The sequence below is a fragment of the Hippocampus bargibanti genome, linkage group LG14, assembly GCF_051943395.1.
Source record: "Hippocampus bargibanti isolate YZ-2025 linkage group LG14, ASM5194339v1, whole genome shotgun sequence".
NCBI classification, from domain to species: Eukaryota; Metazoa; Chordata; class Actinopteri; order Syngnathiformes; family Syngnathidae; genus Hippocampus; species Hippocampus bargibanti.
Window position 1 is genome coordinate 1,599,047 of NC_142747.1, and position 20,419 is coordinate 1,619,465.

The window sequence follows — 20,419 nt, forward strand, 5'->3', positions numbered from 1 at the left end:
TTCCATGCTTCGTAATGTCTTTCTCCATCCCCGTCCAAAAGAACTGTTCACTAGCCAAAGAGAGTGTCCTCGAACAGCCCTGATGACCAGCCGCGTCATGAACACCATGTGAGACTTGGTGTTTCAGAGACCCAGGTATGACGAACTGAAAGACTCTTCTGTTCATGCGGCGATCTTTCCTTACTCTGTAAAGAGTCCCGTCACAAACTTTCAGCTTCTTCCAGTGCCTCAGCAACAAAAGCACACAGCTCGTCTCAGCTGCTCTTTCATGTTTGGTGGGTCTCATATGTCGCTGCACCTCGACTTCCGTCACCGGGTGGTGGAAGACCTGGCGCAGCTCGGCCACGAAGTCTGGGTACGAGGCACACAGTTCTGGCCGGGACTCCCGGACGACCAGCACCCAGGTCTTTGCCTGACCCGTGAGCAGGCTGGTGACGAAGGCTACCTTAGCCTCATCGCTAACGTAGGCGTGGGGTTGTTGATCGAACACAAGCGAGCACTGCATCAGAAACTGATCGCTGCTGGCTGACTGTAGAATCTTGGTGTTGTAGGTCACGTAACTGACTATGGGGAATGACAATGGAAGGATCTTCTTCAGGTAGCTGTAGTGACAACTGGGTTGCTCCAGGGAGTCGAGAGGTACCACCAGTCTGATGGATGTCTAAAACTGCAGACACCTCCTGCGCATCAATTGCACTTTCACACGACTGATCAGGACTTTCCCCCTGGGCAACTTTTCCTTCATGATTACCAGCCATGTGGACAGCCTGACAGTTGGTGGTGAAACAGAAAGCATCCTGTACAGTCTCATTCACGACAAGTATTGGTTCTTTCACCAGGTGATGACTCACACAAGACTGGACGAAGGGTTCTCGACTCAGTGCATCAGCCACTATGTTCTTGGGCCCTGGGACGTACTTCAAGTCAAAGTCATAGGATGCCAGCTTCAACACCCACCTCCGCTCGCAGGCATCCAGTTTGGGCTTCGTCAGGATATATGTCAGGGGATTGTTGTCAGAGCAGGCAGTAAAATGTCTGCCTTTTAGCCAGTGGGAAAACTTGTCACATACGGCCCACTTTAAAGCAAGAATTTTGAGCCGAGGTGCAGGATAGTTCAATTGGGCTCGTGACAGCGTTTTACTATCAAATGCCACTGGTCTCGCAAACTTGTCATCAGGCTGTAGCTGGGAGAGGACGGCTCCAATGCCGTCAAACGATGCATCGACAGCAAGGATGAAAGGTTTCTTAAAGTCCGGATGGGCCAACGTTACACAGTTTGACAGATCGCGCTTCAGAGTCTCAAAGGCAATTTGACTTTCAGTGGTCCAGTCCGTTGGTGTAAACTTCACATTGTCACATCCTCGTTGTCGTCAGGAGCGCGCCCCTCCCCTCCTGTCTCCTCCTCCGCTGCTCCTTAGAGCGCGCCCCTCCCTTCCTGGCTCTCCCGGCTCACGCACCTGTTCCCCATTCCCTTAATTCTTCTGGCTATAAAAGCCACACATACTGTACCGTCGTTGTCGGCGTATTCCAGGAAGTTCCCCATCGCCCCTACGCATGCCATCCAGGGTTCCCGTTCGGCCGCTGAATACTCGGTCACCTTCCGCATCCAGGCCGCTGGCAGTGGCTACAACGAGCGAGCGCTGAGGAGAGTTTTTCGTCGCGGATTGAGCATCGCTCTCAAGGACGAGTTAGCCACCCGCGACGCTGGCACCACCCTCAGCGAAATTATCAACATTGTCATCAGCCTGGATCATCGCCTTCGGGAGAGGCAGCGGGAGCAGAGCAACCAGCGGTCCAACGAACCCGGAAGCAGGCTGTGGACGACCACACCCGGCGGCAGTGGGCATTCGCGGCCCCTAGAGGGGTCCCCCGAACTCATGCAGATAGGAGGGGGAAGCGATCGCACCAACCCCGGGACTCGTCGCACCCAAGGCCCCCAGCCGAAGACCTCCAGCTCCTGTAGGTCCCCGTCTAAGCGCCGACCGCGGCGACCTCTGGAGGCGACTAACACGGCACCCGTTACGCGATTGGAGCTGGACGGCGAATTAATTTGCCCTTCCAGCTCCCAAACTATACGGGCGCTAGTGGATTCGGGGGTTGATGGATGCTTCATCGATCCCCAGCTGGCCGATTCATTGGGCTGCGAACTTATAGATCTCCTAACCCCCAAGGAGATTCTCGACCTGGATGGCCGACTACTGGCCAAGGTTACCCGCATCACGGCACCGCTAAAACTCAGGTTAGTGGGTAACCGTACCGAACATCGCCAAGTCATGCCTTCCCTCAACGTGCCGTTAGTACTGGGCCTTCCTCGGCTCAGTACCCATGACCCTTCCATTTCTTGGGAGGGTCCCACCATACAGGGCTGGCCCTACTGCTACGCCAATTGCCTACGGTCGGCGACGGCAGGGCGAGACCCCTCCCGCGGTGGCCCGCCCGAAGCGATCTGTCTCGAGGGCGTGCCACGTTGCTATTATGACCTGCGGGAGGCAAGGACAATGCGCAATCCCTGCCACTCCACCGACCGTATGACTGCGCCATTGAACTGCAGCCAGGGGCTCCGCTACAGGACTCCAGACTATACCATAGTTCACAACCGGAACAAGAAGCCCTGAGCACATACATAGACTCTTCCCTCGCGGCGGGACTCATCCGACCCTCGCGTTCCTCGCTCGGCGCGGGGTTCTTCGTTATTGAAAAGAAAGACAGATCCTTGCGTCCGTGCGTCGACTATCGGGGTCTGCACGACATCACCATTCGCAATAAATACCCTCTCCCCTTCATGGATTTAGCCTTCGCGCCGCTCCAATCGGCGACCATCTTTTCTAAACTAGATCTGTGAAGTGCTTGCCACCTGGTTCGCATCAGAGAGGGGGACGAGTGGAAAACCGCATTCAAAACGCCCTTGGGGCATTTTGAATACTTGGTGATGCCGTTCGGACTCACCAACGCTCCCGCCGTATTCCAGAACCTCATTAATGATGTGCTCTGGGACTTTATCAACGTTTTTGTATTTGTTTATTTATATGACATCCTCATTTTCTCTAAATCTCCAGAACAACACCAGCAGCACGTCCGACGGGTCCTGGCACGGCTCCTGCAAAACCGGCTCTACGTGAAGGCAGAGAAGTGTGAGTTCCATGTGCGCTCTCTGTCTATTCTGGGGTTCGTCGTGGAGCAGGGGCAGATCCGGGCAGATCCCGCCAAAACCAAAGCGGTGGTCGAATGGCCAACCCCGAAGACGCGCAAGCAGCTCCAACGGTTTCTGGGGTTTGCCAATTTCTACCGCTGCTTTATTCGCGGTTATAGTCAGACGGCACTCCTTCTCACTAACCTCATTTCCACCAAAGTCCCCTTCAGGTGGTCACCCGACTCCGAGGGGGCGTTCCACCGCCTCCAGCAAGCCTTTTCCAACCCCCCAGTCCTACGTCATCCTGACCTGGACCTCGCGTTCGCGGTCGAAGTTGACGCATCCGAGTCCGGAGTGGGGGCAGTCCTGTCTCAGCGCTCCCCGGTCGACCAGAAACTTCACCCATGCGCCTTTATCTCCCGCCGGCTCAGCCCCGCAGAAGCCAACTATGATGTAGGGAACCGGGAACTGTTGGCGGTCATCCTGGCGCTACAGGAGTGGAGACACTGACTTGAGGGGGCCAAACACCCCTTCACTGCACTGTACTGTATATTCCGACCACAAGAATGTGGTGTGGGGCAGTTGCGTCTGGAGTGATCGGGTGAAAAGCACAGAAAGTAAAATCTCTTTTCGCGGCAGTGAATAAGCGCAGAATGGTCAGCGCTAGCACAGACAGCACATGGTAGCTTATTCAAACTGTCCACCATAGGAAGCCTTGACTTGCGTCTAACAGAGGCAGAGGGCTGGTTAGCTCCCTGCAGCAAAAGTCTTGCCAGCATGGAAATGACACGCTCAAGATTTGCGGAGTCGGGCGGCCTGGCTGAGTGGGATATTCGACCGTTGTCCTGGCCCGCTGTATTCTGCAGCATTTCACCCTTATTGACATGAATGGGTGTGGCAGTCCTGGGATTCATTTCTGTCTGGTACTCATCCAAGATGGCTTGGACCTCACCTGCTGACCACTTATCTATTGTTTTTGACCTGAATGTCATGGAAAGGTCCTTGGATGGGCATCTTTTAATAAACATCCGTATTACATCCAGGGAAGAACAGTCAAAATCTCTGCCCTGTTCTTTGAGATGATTAGTGGCAACTTCAGCTGCATTGTTAAGCCTCAACCAATAGTCATATGGGGCCTCCTTATCCCTGGGCAGCGTGGTGTAAAAGTCTGCTGGAGGGAGAGGTGAACAAGGGGCAGTAGAAAAAGGCTTGCGAAGAAGGCTATAGATGGCATTTGGGTTCTGGGTTACATCAACTCCACTGTTTCTTGTGCTAACTTTCACAACATCTTTAGCTCTGCCGCTGATGTTCGTGAGGATTTATTTCCTCTGCCTGATGCTCAGGTGCTACTTTGGCTCTCCTCATGTAGTTCCTCATTAGGTCTTCCCACTCATCCACATTCACTTGATCAGTGTGGTCACCCTTGAAAGTTGGGGTTTTGCGAACTTTCCTGTGCGGCAGTATCAGAACTTGTGATGAGTCAAGACTTTGTATTGGTGTGTCAATGGGCGTGTCATGTAGGAATGAGGTGTTATGCATGGGGACGTTATGTGTTGGGCTGAGATGTGCAACAATGCTGTCTGCCAGCTGCTGGCCAATGTCTTATGACGTCACTCATCTGACCAACTACGTCAGGTGACTGGAGAAAGGGATCTGTCGTCGGTGTATCAGTGGTCTGTGCGCTCGTCATAGATGCACTGCACTGGGTCTGTGAAGGAACTCTGTCCCCACTAACATAAGTGGCCTCAGCTCGAACCTGCCCATTCCCCTCTGTACAAACTACATCACCCTGGATAGGAGGTCCATAACTGTAACATGGTCGGGATGCCTCTACCTCTACCAACACACTTATTCAAAGGTGTGCTAAATGTCCCTTGTAAGGAACTCATTCTCGAACTTACAGGGAACAAAAAAGACACCAATTGCAAAACGGCGGCTCAGACAATTAACACACAATTTAAAGAACGGGATCGACACACCGTCCACCGAGTGATGGGATGAAGACACTGTGCAGCATCGCGGTCCCGGTCCGAAGTGGAGAGTCACTTGTGATCGACAGGTCACGGGACCAATGTGACGAGTGTCACAACAGTGACTGTCTTGAGCTTCACGACGCTGCCGTCTTAATGATACCAGACGCATGGATGTCTCTTTTTATTTATTTTATTTCTGCAACGCAGTATGGCAGAAGGGATGGGTGAAGTCGCATGGGTTTCATTTTGTGATTAACTGCGCAACAGAAAAGCACTATGAAGCAAATGTGCTTCATAGTTCCACTGGACAAAACTTGAATTAAAATTTGACACAAAAAGTAATCTGGACGCGAAAGGAATCAGGGAACTAATTAGATAACACAAGACAGTACAGGGGAAACAAAATAAGATATTGTCATGAAAATGCGCGTTAATCCAGACCATCAGAGAAATGCGACTCACCATAAATCTCGTCCAAATTAATCTGAAAATTATGGGCGGGACTTGGTGCCACACTGTGCGCCGTTGCGTCACTTCCGTCATAATTTAATAATCTTAGTATATATATATATATATATATATATATATATATATATATATATATATATATATATATATATATATAGTATATACGAGGCGGGGGACACCCTATATATACAGTAAAGTCTCGTTATATTGATATCGGTTATATCGATATCGGTTATATCGATAGTACTGCTTATTTATCGATATAACGAGACTTTACTGTATATATATATATATATATATATATATATATATATATATATATATATATATATTATATATATATATATATATATATATATATATATATATATATATATATATATATATATATATATATATGGCATGACCTCCACTGAGGTCATGCCAAGCGCAATTTTTAATCATTACACGCCGCTGAGCCTGGCTTGTATCTTCATTACAAACAAAACAACAGTTGTAAGACTATCATGACAGCATTACAATGCTCATGGTTGATCGGGTTTATCGTGATATCCGATGATGAGAACAGTAACGACGTTGATGTGGAGGACCATTTAAAATAATAATTTAAATAATAATTTAAATTAAGCAATGGCCGATGGATGAGATATGGAGCCACGGCTGTAGCTGTTGATTTTTTGTGTGACGTTGCAAACACACAGAACCCCAGGATAAATATGAAGAGACAAGCAATTGTTCGAACTGCGAGTTGACTGGCGCCTCAAAAGCACTGCGTGCGACCTACTTTGAAGAGCCTTTTTGTAACAAGGTTGTTACTTGTACGACGATTCCATGCCCCTTTACATTCAAATAATTTACATTCAATAATACGATCAGTGTTTGCAGGCAGGTTTTTAGAGACCAAGATTTTTACTGCACACAATCCAGACTAAACGTCAGCCAATTATTACTTATTCGCCTGTTTCGTTTTTTTATCTCAATGAACGCTGCATCTGGGGTTGTCGTTTACATTCTCTATCGTAAAATGTAGCGACTGGTTGCAGCCGCTGCTGCGGCTTCCGCTGCCACGGCTGCTACCTTTTCATCTTTCGATCAGGGTCACTCAATGTTACCTTCATGGGTAAATCTGAAAGATGAAGCCAACCTAGAAGAGCGGGGGAATTTTTCTTAAAACGTGACAGGGTAAAGAAATACCCCGTGTATTCCGAACAGACATCGAGGAACTAAAAGAAAATCAGACGTAAAAAAACAATTCACACATTTTCTAATATTGCTTTTCCTCACCATTAAATGAAACCATGCACTGACAGGAGACTATAAACTGAATTTAGGCGAAACGCCGGGTACACCTTGAACTAATCACCAGTGTATCCATGCACAGTAGTTGGCAGGTTTTGTAAAAGCAATTATGAAACACCGAACACTTCTTTCTCCGCTGGTGACAAAGAACGAGACGTGAGGTGACGCCTAGATCGGCCAACAGCTGAGTACTGACCCGATTACACTCGAAGATGGGGGTGGGATTTCCCCGATCTTTCCTGTCATTGGTTAATATTTTATTCTGTTGACATGTTTTGTCACTGCTAATGCCTCTGACACCTCCTTGTCCTCACTCTTCTTATATAGCCTGATCAGAACTGCCAGAGCCACGCCTGAAGAGGCCCACAATTGATCCGGAAAGCGTAAAATTAGCAATCAATTGGGCTTAGTTCATTAGAATGAGGGCTTATGCAGGAACGATATGTGAGAGAGTCAAATCCCCGCAACGAGCAACGAACGGCTCACTTCTTCCAAAGGGAGCGTGCGCAACCGGGATCTGGTTCCGCTCCGTGGATCAGACTAAAGGACAGGAGAAAGACTAAAAGGAACCAAGGAGAGGAAGGAACTCCGGGATGTTTGCGCATTATACAGTGTAGATGACGAGCCTACTGTACTGAAACGGATCGAGGTATAATCGACCGCTCTGAAAGAAGATTTTTCAAGAAGAACCTGTTTTGATGCCCCGATGAGAGGTCCAACTTTTACGGGGACTGAAATGGCGTATCACCCTTTCCACGTACACCGGCCGAGCGACTTCCCAGTGTCCGCTTTCTTAGCGACCGCACAGCCCTCTTTCTTTCCAGCGCTGAGCCTTCCACCAGCGGCACTGTCAAAGTCTCTCTCGGAACACGGTTTGGCTGGGACTGAAACAGGACTCCACCCGGCACTGGGCCACAATCAGGCTGCTCAATTACGCAGCATAAAAACCTTGGAGCCCGAAGAAGAAGTGGACGATGATCCCAAAGTTACCTTGGAAGCGAAGGATCTTTGGGACCAGTTTCACAAACTCGGCACTGAAATGGTTATTACGAAATCCGGACGGTACGAATAAAACGGACTCGTGATCTGACACTTCTGATATATTTACTATACAAAAAGGAAAATACAAAAAATAGTGTCTCAGATCAAACGATTTGGAGTGATGTCTATATTTGAAAAGACGATGATTTAACTATTATCCACATATTTTCACCGGTATTATGTATTAATAATTTCTGTTAATGAATGAATGATATATATATATATATATATATATATATATATATACATGTGTGTGTTTTTGTGTGTGTGTGTGTGTGCAAGACAGCAAGAGGGAGAAGAGTGGTAGCCGTTAATCAATCGTAAAATTATAAGATAAATGACAATAAATGGCATCACTTTAAAATTATGCATGACTGATAAAAGTATTCATTCAAACAAAATGTAGTTAAATGTAATACTAGCATAGAAAATGTCATTGTACTAAATTAAACAGCAGCATGCAATATATTCTTTTTTTGGAATTGCGGCATTAAATATGCTTGAAAGACACGCGATGATGCAGATGCAATTTCACTGTAAAATCAAGAAAAACAGATAGCAGGTACAAGCGGAGTCAGAAAGAAAACATTAACTTTCACAAATTGCATCAAAAACATATTTTTATCGACACGTTTTGTCTTTGAGTGTGATATTTTACATAAATATCTTTCTTCCTAGGAGGATGTTTCCACCGTTCAAAGTACGAATAAGTGGGCTTGATAAAAAAGCAAAATGCATTTTGCTCATGGACATTGTGGCTGCGGATGACTGCCGCTACAAGTTCCACAACTCCCGCTGGATGGTCGCAGGCAAGGCCGACCCAGAGATGCCCAAGAGAATGTACATCCACCCGGACAGCCCAGCCACTGGCGAGCAGTGGATGGCCAAGCCTGTTGCTTTTCATAAACTCAAACTGACGAATAACATATCGGATAAGCACGGATTTGTAAGTACAATGATTTTTTTATTGTTCTATTTCTGTCTTGGGGAAGCCAACGTCGCTCGTGCAAATCGTGTTTCCGTTAGTTGCTCGTTTGATTTTCACGATAAGTCGTTTTTATGCTTCAAAAATGTCGATTGTTAGATCAAAGAGAACTATAATTTGAATGAAAATACTTCCAATAAATGCACGTCTTGAAGCAGAATCGGATTTTGGGTTTTATTCAGACCCATCGAAACATATTGCAGTTTTTTTTTCACGACACATGCTCCAATAAAGTCTTCTGGTAACGATTTGGGTTTTCATCATTCAAAATTAGACGCAAATCACATTTTTTTTCACACTGCTTTTTCATTCAACATGTTGCGATTGAAGTAATAATAATAAATTATACGACTATACTACTATTTCTATTGCTACTTCTACCGCTACTACTACTACTACTACTACTAATAATAATAATAATAATAATAATAATTATTATTATTATTATTATTATTATTATTATTATTATTATTATTATTATTATTATTATTATTATTATTATTATTATTATTATTATTATGCCGGCTCAATAGTCTATTGATTGGAACGCAGACTTTACAGTACTGAGGTCGAGGGTTTATTCCAGCCTCCATATGAGGAGTTTGCATATTCTCCCCGGGTTTAGGATGGTTTTCCTCCCACATTCCAATAACATGCATGGCAGGGTGATTGAACACTCCAAATTGTCCCTATGTGTGAGTGTGTGTGCAAATAGTTGTTTGTCTATCTGTACCCTTAAACGTTGGCTGGCAAGAAATTCAGGGTGTCCCCCGCCTCCTGCCCGAAGACGGCTAGGATAGGCTCGTGCACCCTAATGAGGATAAAAATGGATGGATGGATCTTCATTATTATTATTATTATTATTATTATTATTATTTATACGAGATTACCATAACTACAAACGTGCCCCAACGTGCTCCCATACACACATCCACAAACACAGACACGCACGCACACACACACACACACACGCACACACACACACACACACACACACACACACACACACACACACACACACACACACACACACACACACACACACACACACACAGAGAGAGAGAGAGAGAGAGAGAGAGAGAGAGAGAGAGAGAGAGAGAGAGAGAGCGAAAACGGAAATTAACTTAAAAAACGTGTTTGTGTCTTTTATTGTTTTTCTGTATTGTTACTGTTATTGCACAGACTATCCTAAATTCAATGCACAAGTACCAGCCCAGATTCCACATCGTGCGGGCGAACGACATACTGAAGCTCCCTTACAGCACATTTAGGACGTACGTTTTTCCGGAGACCGAGTTTGTGGCAGTGACAGCATATCAAAACGACAAGGTGAGTTCGGGTGCTAACTCCTGTGCATGTTTTTTATACCTGTTCTAGATTATGTTTATGTCACACACGGTTTCGTAGCTCTCCCATTTTCCATTACAACACACACTGTTGTTCATCATCTTGTTTAATATTAATCAATTTTGGTGGCTTGATATTTGTTGGGCAGATCAGACATGACAATCCGTTCTTAAACTGCTTTTCCTCGCTCGAGCACGTCCTTGGTGTCTGGGAGCACGTGGGTACACCCAGAACTGGTTTTCCTGCCACTGTCGTGTATGTTGTCGTCATGTGAGGGAAAACCGGAGAACACGGAGACAATCCACGCAGGCACGGGAGAACATGCAAGCTCCGCAAGAATACGAATTCGAACACATGAAGTGTCAGACCTTCACCGTCATCACCCATTAAGATTAAGACTTAAAATTCAGTCGTCGGTCAAAACTAGTTTTATGATTTTATTGCAGACTTTTCAATTTTTTCTTCTTCTGTACGATAGCCGTTTGGGAGGTCCTCTTTTTTAAAATTGTTTCAATGAGTCGAAATGAACTATATACAAGCCTATTTTCGAGGGATTGTCACAATGCAGCTCAGGAAGACAAGCAAAAACAAATCACCATGCTGAAGTAGCAAACGCCAAAAAGTGATTTGTTCAAGACACATTTTAGAGTAATTAGCACCAACAACGACATTTTATTGATCCGAATATGCGTTATGTGGAATCGAAACATCAGAAGTAATAATTTATGTCACAGTTATCTGTTCAAGCATTTCAGCTTCTGTATGGGGGGTGTTTTCGTTGCCCTCAGAGCAACCGAGTTTTCCATGTATTTATGTATGTATTTATTTATATATATATTTTTTCTAGCGAACATATCAAAGGCCCGATGAGATTAACGGCTTTCATGAAAAATGCAATTCTAAATCCTGGCCAGTTAAAAACGTTCGAGTTTAAATTGTATTCAAAACAAAGACATTTAATACATTGCGGAACAATCATAATATATGGACTACATGGTAAATCCAAAAGTAAAGAATACATTATTTTAAAATTCTCGTTGCTCTTGTCATTGACAGATAACACAACTTAAGATAGACAACAATCCATTTGCCAAAGGATTTCGAGACACTGGGAACGGACGCCGGGAGAAACGGTGATTTATTATTATTATATATATATATGATGATTATCATTATCATTATCATTATTGTTATGATGATGCTGATGATTATAGTGATTATTATTATTATTATTAGTAGTAGTAGTAGTAGTATCATTATTATTGTTGTTGTTGTTGTTTTTGTTGTTGGTGGTGGTGGTGGCGGTGATGGTGGTGATATTTTTATTCTTATTGTTTTGTATACTTGACAGGAAACAACTAACGATGCCATCGCTGCGAATGTTTGAGGATCAGGGCAAGGACGGTGTGGACTCTGACGCTTCAAGCGAAACTCCAACTCCTCCTGACGCCATCCATTCCCCAATTGGAGCAGGCACAAGTCCGCAGCGGTTCAACAGGCCTGTTCAAGGTAATTAATTGCTTGTTTTATTATCGAATTTATTTTAGCTTTTGCTGTTGCAATATTTTGCTAATGAAGATGTTGCGTGACTCTTTTGAAAGTTGAGCACCGAAACATTTTAAGGCTGCATGTGTTATTGCTGCCAACATTGTAAATACATCCACATAATTGAATGTGAAGTCCCACATTCAACAAAATCACTGTGGTTATCCACTCAGGGATTGTTGCCTATATTACCTAAATAATTAAATAACCTGTTCAAGTACAGTAAAGTCTCGTTATATCGATATTCAAGGGAGTCCGAAAAAATATCGCTATAACCGGGACTATCGATATATCCGACCATGTTTGCATGTAATTTTCTCCGTGCGTGCATAGAAATAGTATCGATATAACCGGGACTATCGATATATCCGATATCGATATAATGAGACTTTACTGTAACATATTTAGAATGATCTGAAATGAAAACAAAATAATTAATTCACTTTTTGAACGTATATTAAAAATACGTTTCATTTAGAATTGCCTTTCAAAACTCTAAAGGTCACTTTACAGTCACAGGATACGTTTTTCTGTGGGTGAGCAGTGGCAGCCACACGCGCCAGCGTTTACTCAACCCGGAACAACTCAAAAAGATAAAAAGCTAGCTATCTAGCTAATATAAAGATATAGCTCATAGCTAGCTAGCTAGATAGCTAATATGTTTCCTGACTCAAATAGCTAGCTAGTGTTAGGTTAAAATATTACAAGCTAATAGTAACATTAACAGTTAATTTTAAATTGTAAATATTATGAACGGAATTAAATATTTACCTTGGACTTGTGTACGGTATCCATTTGGGAGGCCCTCTGTTTGAAAAAAAAATCAATGAATCAAAATCAACTACAGTAAAGTTTCGTTATATCGATATTCAAGGGAGTCCGAAAAAATATCGATATAACCGGGACTATCGATATATCCGACCCTGGTGCATGTAATTTTCTCTGTGCGTGCATAGAAATAGTATCGATATAACCGGGACTATCGATATATCCGATATCGATATAACGAGACTTTACTGTATAAGCACTCTAAAAATGTTGAGACACGTTTCTCAGTTTTCGTGTCAATTACCAAAATGTTTCTGTATAGTTAACCTCTAGAGATGATCACTTTATAAATTAGACCCACTTTTGCATTTTTTAAAAATACCGGGGTGCTCAATATGTCGATCTCCAAGGTACGTGTACTATTGGTTGATCGGATGACAGGGTGATGTGACATTGAATGAACTGATGCTTGACAGGTACAAATAAAGTTGAGTTGTTTTGAAAAACAATTGACGTCAACCTATCAGCCACCCCTTCACTTGATTGATAAACTGGACAGCCAATCAAATGACATCTCGTTATTCGGCACACTGTGCATGCTCAAAGAATGCACCTGAGCGTTGCAAACTTAACAAGCTAGTTTCTATACATCCTCGTTTTTACCCCCCTCTTAAATGTAGGATAGGGTATAAAAAGAGTGGGGGAGCGAGTCCAAGTAAGAAGGAAAAAAAAGTAGCACTTTCATACAGAATGGGAGTGGGACTTTTATTCACGATGACATTTTCAAAGTGTGTTTGTCTCATCTGCCAATCATCAGAGTGAACTCAGGTAATGGCGAAAAATGTACATAATTGTGTTGTGCAAAACAATGCAGTTATACATCAACATATATTGCAAGAATCCTTAATATATTTCTCAATAAATATAATGGGTAGATAATTTTGACGTAGTCATTTCAAAAGTAGCTCCCGTGCAGAAAAAGTATGAGCGCCCCTGCTATCGATGAGAATGTTTATTCAGCCGTCTTCTGTATTTCTTTGAAGGTGTCAGACGTTTCGCTTCTTATCCAAGAGGCTTTGTCAACGAACTCAAATCGTTTGCTGGTAGTTGTTGGCCCTGTATATATCCCTACTGTCCGGGCGTGACGGTGCCGGACTCTGCTATGATTGGTCTCTGCTCTCAGGTTGGGGGGAGCAGAGGACTACTCCCTGCGGCCACACTGATTACTTCTATTGTCCTGATTGATTACTTCTATTGTCCTGACAGAGTATGGGGTCTACGACTGCCCTGATTGCCCCCTTTGATCTGGTATTACCCCATCAGCATAACTAAGCCTATGTTGCCTAAGAAGTCGATCCAAATTGAACCTCACCCTGCCATGGTGATTTAGTGAAGGGTATTGCTGTTTTATAACTTAGGATAGAAGTAATCAGTCAGGACAATAGAAGTAATCAGTGTAGCAGCTGGGAGTAGGGACCAATCATAGCAGTCAGGCACCGCCACGTCTGGACAGTCGGGATATATATATATAGGGCCAACAACTACCAGCAAAATATTTTAGTTCACTGACGAAGCCTCTCGCATAAGAAGCGAAGCGTCCGACACCTTCAAAGAAGTACAGATGACGGCTGAAGAAACCTTCTCATTGATGGACCACTCATGTACGACTGAGAGCTTACACAGACACCCCTTATGTAAAAGAAAGTTTCAATGAACAAATGAAAATTGATTAACAGACGATTTCTACAAACATATTGCAGAAACACCTATGCTGACTGCGTTTGGAACTTTATTGTGCATATCCCATTCACTTAATCAGTTGTTTTTGCCGTTTTTTTGTTTCAGATGAGAAAGCATGCAGTGACAGTGAGCAGGAACTTGAAAATCATGGCGAGCGCTACACAATCTCCAACACCCTGGAGACTCAACCTGTTTCCCACTGTAGCTCTCAATGTGAGGAGCAGGTCAAGGAAAGGCCTGATACGGACAAGAAAGATGACCGCATTTTAAATGTAAGAAACCTGGTTATTGCAGCCAACAAAGCTGAAAGCAGGCATCGGAAGGACATCACAGATATGTTGATAAAAGACGCTGAGTCTGGGAACATCAGTGCTATTAAGGACACCTTCTCCCCACTCATGCTCCAGGCCGAAAGCCCTCCACATTTCAACCCAGGTCATTTACAAAGCCTGGCACTGTCTGGCCTACACAGCCAACCATTCTTTAACCCTCTAAACACCGGATCGCCACTTTTGTTTCACCCTGGGCAGTTTGCCATGACGCATGGAGCCATATCTGCAATGGGTATGGGGCATTTACTGGCCTCTGTATCTGGAGCAAGTGGTTTGGAAAATAGTAACCTCTCTTCTCAAGGGACAGGAGGAACCGCCAACACCTTCCCTTTCCATTTATCTCAGCATATGCTTACTTCTCAGGTAAGGTAGACCAGATAATATTGCACACCTAAGCACCTGCACCAATAGGTTTTTATATCTGCTTCAAGGCTTTAAAGGACAACCGACACCTCCACACAAGTTGTGTCCATATTTTGTAAAATCACTTCAAATGACTTCTACTGAGCGCAATTGACAAAGATGCCACCGCATATAGCTATTTTTGAAGACTGGCGCTGAATATTCATGAAGTCTTGTTTTCGAGTTGATGACGATGCCCTAAGTGACATCACGGTGGGAACGCCCCTGACCGAGAAAGCGACACACAATGCATTTTGGGTACTTTTTTTCGTCTGAAAACACCGTGTTGATGGCGAAATTCTAAGGAAAACTACATAAATAATAACTAATGGTGAATCGTTGTGTGTCGCAGCTAATTGTGGTAATGCATAAAGAATGTGTAATTGACACAAATTCTCAGCGGACAAATCAGCCATTTCCAATGGAGCTTGTGCGCCATTTTGTGCCTTTTCTGGGCACTACATTGGAGTCCTGACAGCTCGAATTGATACGGAAGGACTTCTTTAATCGATTGCAAAAAATATGCTTTCCTCTTCAGAACTATTTGAATCATATTGATAACTGGATGAGTCACAAGAAAGCATCTTCTCTGAATCTAAACTATCTGAAGCCATTGTTTTGATTCTGGAGCAAGGCAGTGTGTGACCAATAGTGATGTCACGAACAAGGAGGCGGGTCTTTCTGAATCTGCCCAGTTCCGAGCTCATTTTGTAATAGTTTTGGGAGACTTTAAGTCATTTTTATTGGTGTTTTGGATTTGGACTAAAAATATCAGCCTGCATGTTTTGGGTATTTTAGATGCTATAAAACGTTTTTTCTGATGTCAGTTAGGAAACAAAAAAATTGTGTCGGTTGTCCTTTAACTGTGAGATGCTTTACTTTATCCCTAGTCATAACAACACACTGACTTGCTATATGGTAGGGAATATGTTTCGTACTTCTCAAGAATGTACTTTTAAAAATAAAGTAGCATGACATATTAATGCATGGTAAATGCTTATGTCACACAAATCTAATTTGTGAATGAGTGCAGTCATCAAACAAATGTGAATGCTAGTCTGAATGGACTGCAGTTCAATAAAGATATTATGATGAGGATGAACATATTCATTCTTATTATAATTATTATTTAAATTATTGTCACAATGATAGATGAAAAGGTTTCTTCAACCCGGAAGTAACTCAAATAGATAGAAGGCTTACTAGCTAAGCAATCGTTAGCCATCAGATACCTACCTAGATAGCCAGGCAGCTAGATAGTGAATAGATCGATAGATGGATAGACAGCTATTTAGCTAGTCAGCCAGACAAATAGCCAGCCAGAGCTAATGATAGCCAATAATAATAGTAATAATAATAATACATTTCATTTTAAGCGCCTCTTAAAGCTCTCAAGGACAATTTACAGTCACAGACAAGCATAGGTACTATAATAAATAAAATACAATCACAAATAGAATACAATAAATAAAATACAGTAATAAATATAACCGAGAGAAAGAGCTACACAGGAAATGCTATAATACTAATAATACTAAAATAATGATGCTAAAATAATAATGCTAAAATAATAATGCTAAAATAATAATGCTAAAATAATAATAATAATAATAATAATAATAATAATAATAATAATAATAATAATAATAATAATAATAATAATACATTTCATTTATAAGCGCCTTTCAAAACGTTCAATGTCACTTTACAGTCACACGATGAGTTTTTCGACTGCAATCTAATCTGATGGTGGTCCAATCTGCTATTTTGTCATAATCGGGAGAAAATTCAACAGAATAAAATTAATAGCTAGCTAGCTAGCTGCTCACTCAGAGAAAAACTTATCCTGTGCCTGTAAAATGACCTTGAGAGATTTGAAAGGCGCTTACAAACGAAATGTATAATAATAATAATAATAATAATAATAATAATAATAATAATAATAATAATAATACTAATAATAATAATAATAATAATAATTATTATTATTATTATTATTAGCAGTAGTAGTAGTAGTAGTAGTATAATAGAGCTTCGCCGGTGAGCTTTGTCAGTGAGTTTGCTGACGAAGCTCTTCGGATGAGAAGCGAAACGTCCGACACTTTAAGTACAGACAATGGCTGAAGAAACCTTTTCATCGATGGACCACTCCTGTATGACTGGGAGCCTACACAGATGTTTTACAATGATATTAATTTCCTTCAATAAGTGTTTGGAAAAACACAACATACAAACATTCCTGTTGCACTATTGACTTGAATGTGCAGTTGAAAAACAAATATCCAATTTTACCCTATTGTATTTCAGGGCATCCCCATGCCTCAGTTTGGGGGTCTCTTTCCCTACCCCTACACCTACATGGCAGCTGCTGCAGCTGCAGCTTCTGCCCTCCCAGCAACAAGCACCTCCAACCCACTCTCCAGAAACCCTTTTCTCACCACATCTCGACCACGGCTACGCTTCAATCCGTACCAGCCGCCGTTGTCTTTGTCTCAGAGCTCCAGCCTGCTCACAACCACCTTGCAATGTAACCTCAACACAAGCTCGGAATCATCCAAACTGTGTAGTCGGGAGACAAGCCCAGCCCTAGAAAACCAGAGCCACAACAAGAAAAGGGGATCTTGCGGGAGGGGCACATCCCCCAAAATGAAAGACTCTCTGAATGAACTACAGAATATTCAGAGACTTGTGAGTGGCCTGGAAGGTCAGAGGGAGTCATCTCCACCAGAAAATTCTTCAAACTGATACCAGACTCTGTTTGGGATGTTTTGCAGACTGATGATTATTTTGTTACTTTCAGAACAAAAAAAACAACAACCAAACAACCCCAAAAACCCCACAAGTGAGGATTTGACTGATAATCACTTTTTAACAATTCGACCTGTCAACCTCTAATTTTGAAATGGAAAGCTTATACCAAACCATTTTCTCCCAATTTTCATCCCCAAACTGAATCTCCCTGACTATACTTGAACATTACACAGTATTTGTGTCATTTGATTTTGTTAAGGAGCCACATTTAAAACTAAACAACTTAAAGGACAACCGACACCCTCGGACAAGTTGCGTCCATAATTTGTAAAATCACTTGAAATGACTTCTACTGAGCGTATTTTACAAAGATTACATGGCATATAGCTATATTTTACGTTTTAAGACTCGCGCTGAATATCCAGGAATACTACTATTCGTGACGTCACGTCAGGAATGCCCCTGACCGAGAAAGCGTCTGAACTATTCAGAACTATTTGAATCATATTCATAACTGGATGAATAACACGAAAGCGTCTTCTCTGAATCTGAAGCCATTGTTTTGATTCTAGAGCAAGGCAAGACGTCCTGGCGTGACGTCACGAATAAGGGGACGGGACCTTCTGAAACTGAAACTTTCTGAGGTCATTTTGAAGTAGTTTTGGGACACTTAGTCATTTTTATTGGTGTTTTGCATTTGACTAAAAATATCAGCCTGTGTGTCTTGGGTATTTTAGATGCTATAAAACGTTTTTCTGATGTCAGTTAGGAAACAAAAAATGGTGTTGGTTGTACTTTAAAGGACAACAGACACGTCTTTACAAGTTGCGTCCATAATTTGTAAAATCACTTGAAATGACTTCTACTGAGCGTATTTTACAAAGATTACATGGCATATAGCTATATTTTACGTTTTAGGACTCGCGCTGAATATTCAGGAATACTACTATTCGTGACGTCACGTCAGGAACGCCCCTGACCGTGAAAGCGTCTGAACTATTCAGAACTATTTGAATCATATTCATAACTGGATGAATAACACGAAAGCGTCTTCTCCGAATCTGAAGCCATTGTTTTGATTCTAGAGCAAGGCAAGACGTCCTGGCGTGACGTCACGGATAAGGGGGCGGGACCTTCTGAAACTCACCATTTCCGAGGTCATATTGAAGTTATGTAGATTTGGGCCACTTTAAGTCATTTTTTATTGGTGTTTTGCATTTGACTAAAAATATCAGCCTGTGTGTCTTGGGTATTTTAGATGCTATAAAACGTTTTTCTGATGTCAGTTAGGAAACAAAAAAATGATGTTGGTTGTACTTTAAAGGACAACAGACACGTCTTTACAAGTTGCGTCCATAATTTGTAAAATCACTTGAAATGACTTCTACAGAGCGCATTTTACAAAGATTCCACTGCATATAGCTATATTTTACCTTTTAAGACTCGCGCTGAATATTCATCAAGTCTTGTTTTCGAGTTGATGACGATGCCCCACGTGACGTCACGTCTGGAACGCCCCTGACCGAGAAAGCGACACACAATGCATTTTGGGTACTTTTTTTCATCTGAAAACATCGTGTTGATGGTGAAATTAGAAGGAAAACTACATAAATAATGCAATGGTGAATTGTTGTGTGTCGCAGCTAGAAGAGGTGCAAAGAAGGTGCAAGTTGACACAAATTCCCAGCGGACAAATAAGCTCATTTCCAACGGAAAACAGTGTTTTGCATTTGACTAAAAATATCAGCCTGCGTGTTTTGGGTATTTTAGATGCTCTAAAACGTTTTTCTGATGTCAGTTAGCAAACAAAAAAAGGTGTCGGTTGTCCTTTACGAAACACGGAAAAACAAAAACAAAAACAAGAAGGTCCACCTCGAGGCCACGGGCCTTTAAATGTTTTCAAGTGTGATTTGTATTCAAGAGAAAGGGTGTTTCTATTCTATTTATGTAATCAAATCAAATACATCTGTAAATAACTAAGAACCATTGATATGCAATGATATTAATTTATTCAAGTCTGTGTATTAGAGTGTATATATTTTGAACATAAGACCTTGCTATTCAATCACAGTCCCTTGACGCCTGTTGAGCAATTTAAAATGTGTGTTTAAGGACTTGCTGATTATGGGACACTTGTGCCATATTTGGTCAACACGATACCCAGCAATATTTTTTGAGGGAATGACAGAAGGGTTCATGTGATTTAAAACACCTCAGGTTACATAACACCAGTCAGGCGATTTTTGATCAAAACAATTCCTTGTCTCTTAATTGATCTATTTAAACTGTCAATGTTTTTGCTCATCCTGGTTGTCCATTTTTTTCTGATTGTCTCACAATTTTTAATAAAAATGCCGTGTTGTTAACATGTGTAATCATATTCTAAATCAGGGGTCGGGAACCTTTTTGACTAAGAGAGCCATAAAAGTAAAACATTTAGAAACGTTATTCAGTGAGAGCCACACAATAAATGCACGTCTTGAAGCAGAATCGGATTTTGGGTTTTCTTCAGACCCATCAAAACATATTGCAGTTTTTTTTTCACGACACATGCTCCAATAAAGTCTTCTGGTAACGATTTGGGTTTTCATCATTCAAAATTAGACGCAAATCACATTTTTTTTCACACTGCTTTTTC

At 42.3% G+C, this 20,419-nt stretch overlaps 1 protein-coding gene across 1 annotated transcript; it reads left to right on the plus strand.

Moving 5' to 3' along the window:
* Positions 1-286: 286 nt before the first annotated feature.
* Positions 287-20,141, plus strand: LOC148887980 (T-box transcription factor TBX2b-like). Its single transcript, XM_089014302.1, has 9 exons — positions 287-431; positions 1,495-2,239; positions 3,057-3,131; positions 8,590-8,857; positions 10,079-10,225; positions 11,300-11,376; positions 11,595-11,752; positions 14,402-14,991; positions 17,338-20,141. Exons 1-9 carry the CDS (start codon positions 287-289, stop codon positions 17,773-17,775), a joined length of 2,643 nt encoding a protein of 880 aa, XP_088870428.1. The 3' UTR covers positions 17,776-20,141.
* Positions 20,142-20,419: the final 278 nt, after the last annotated feature.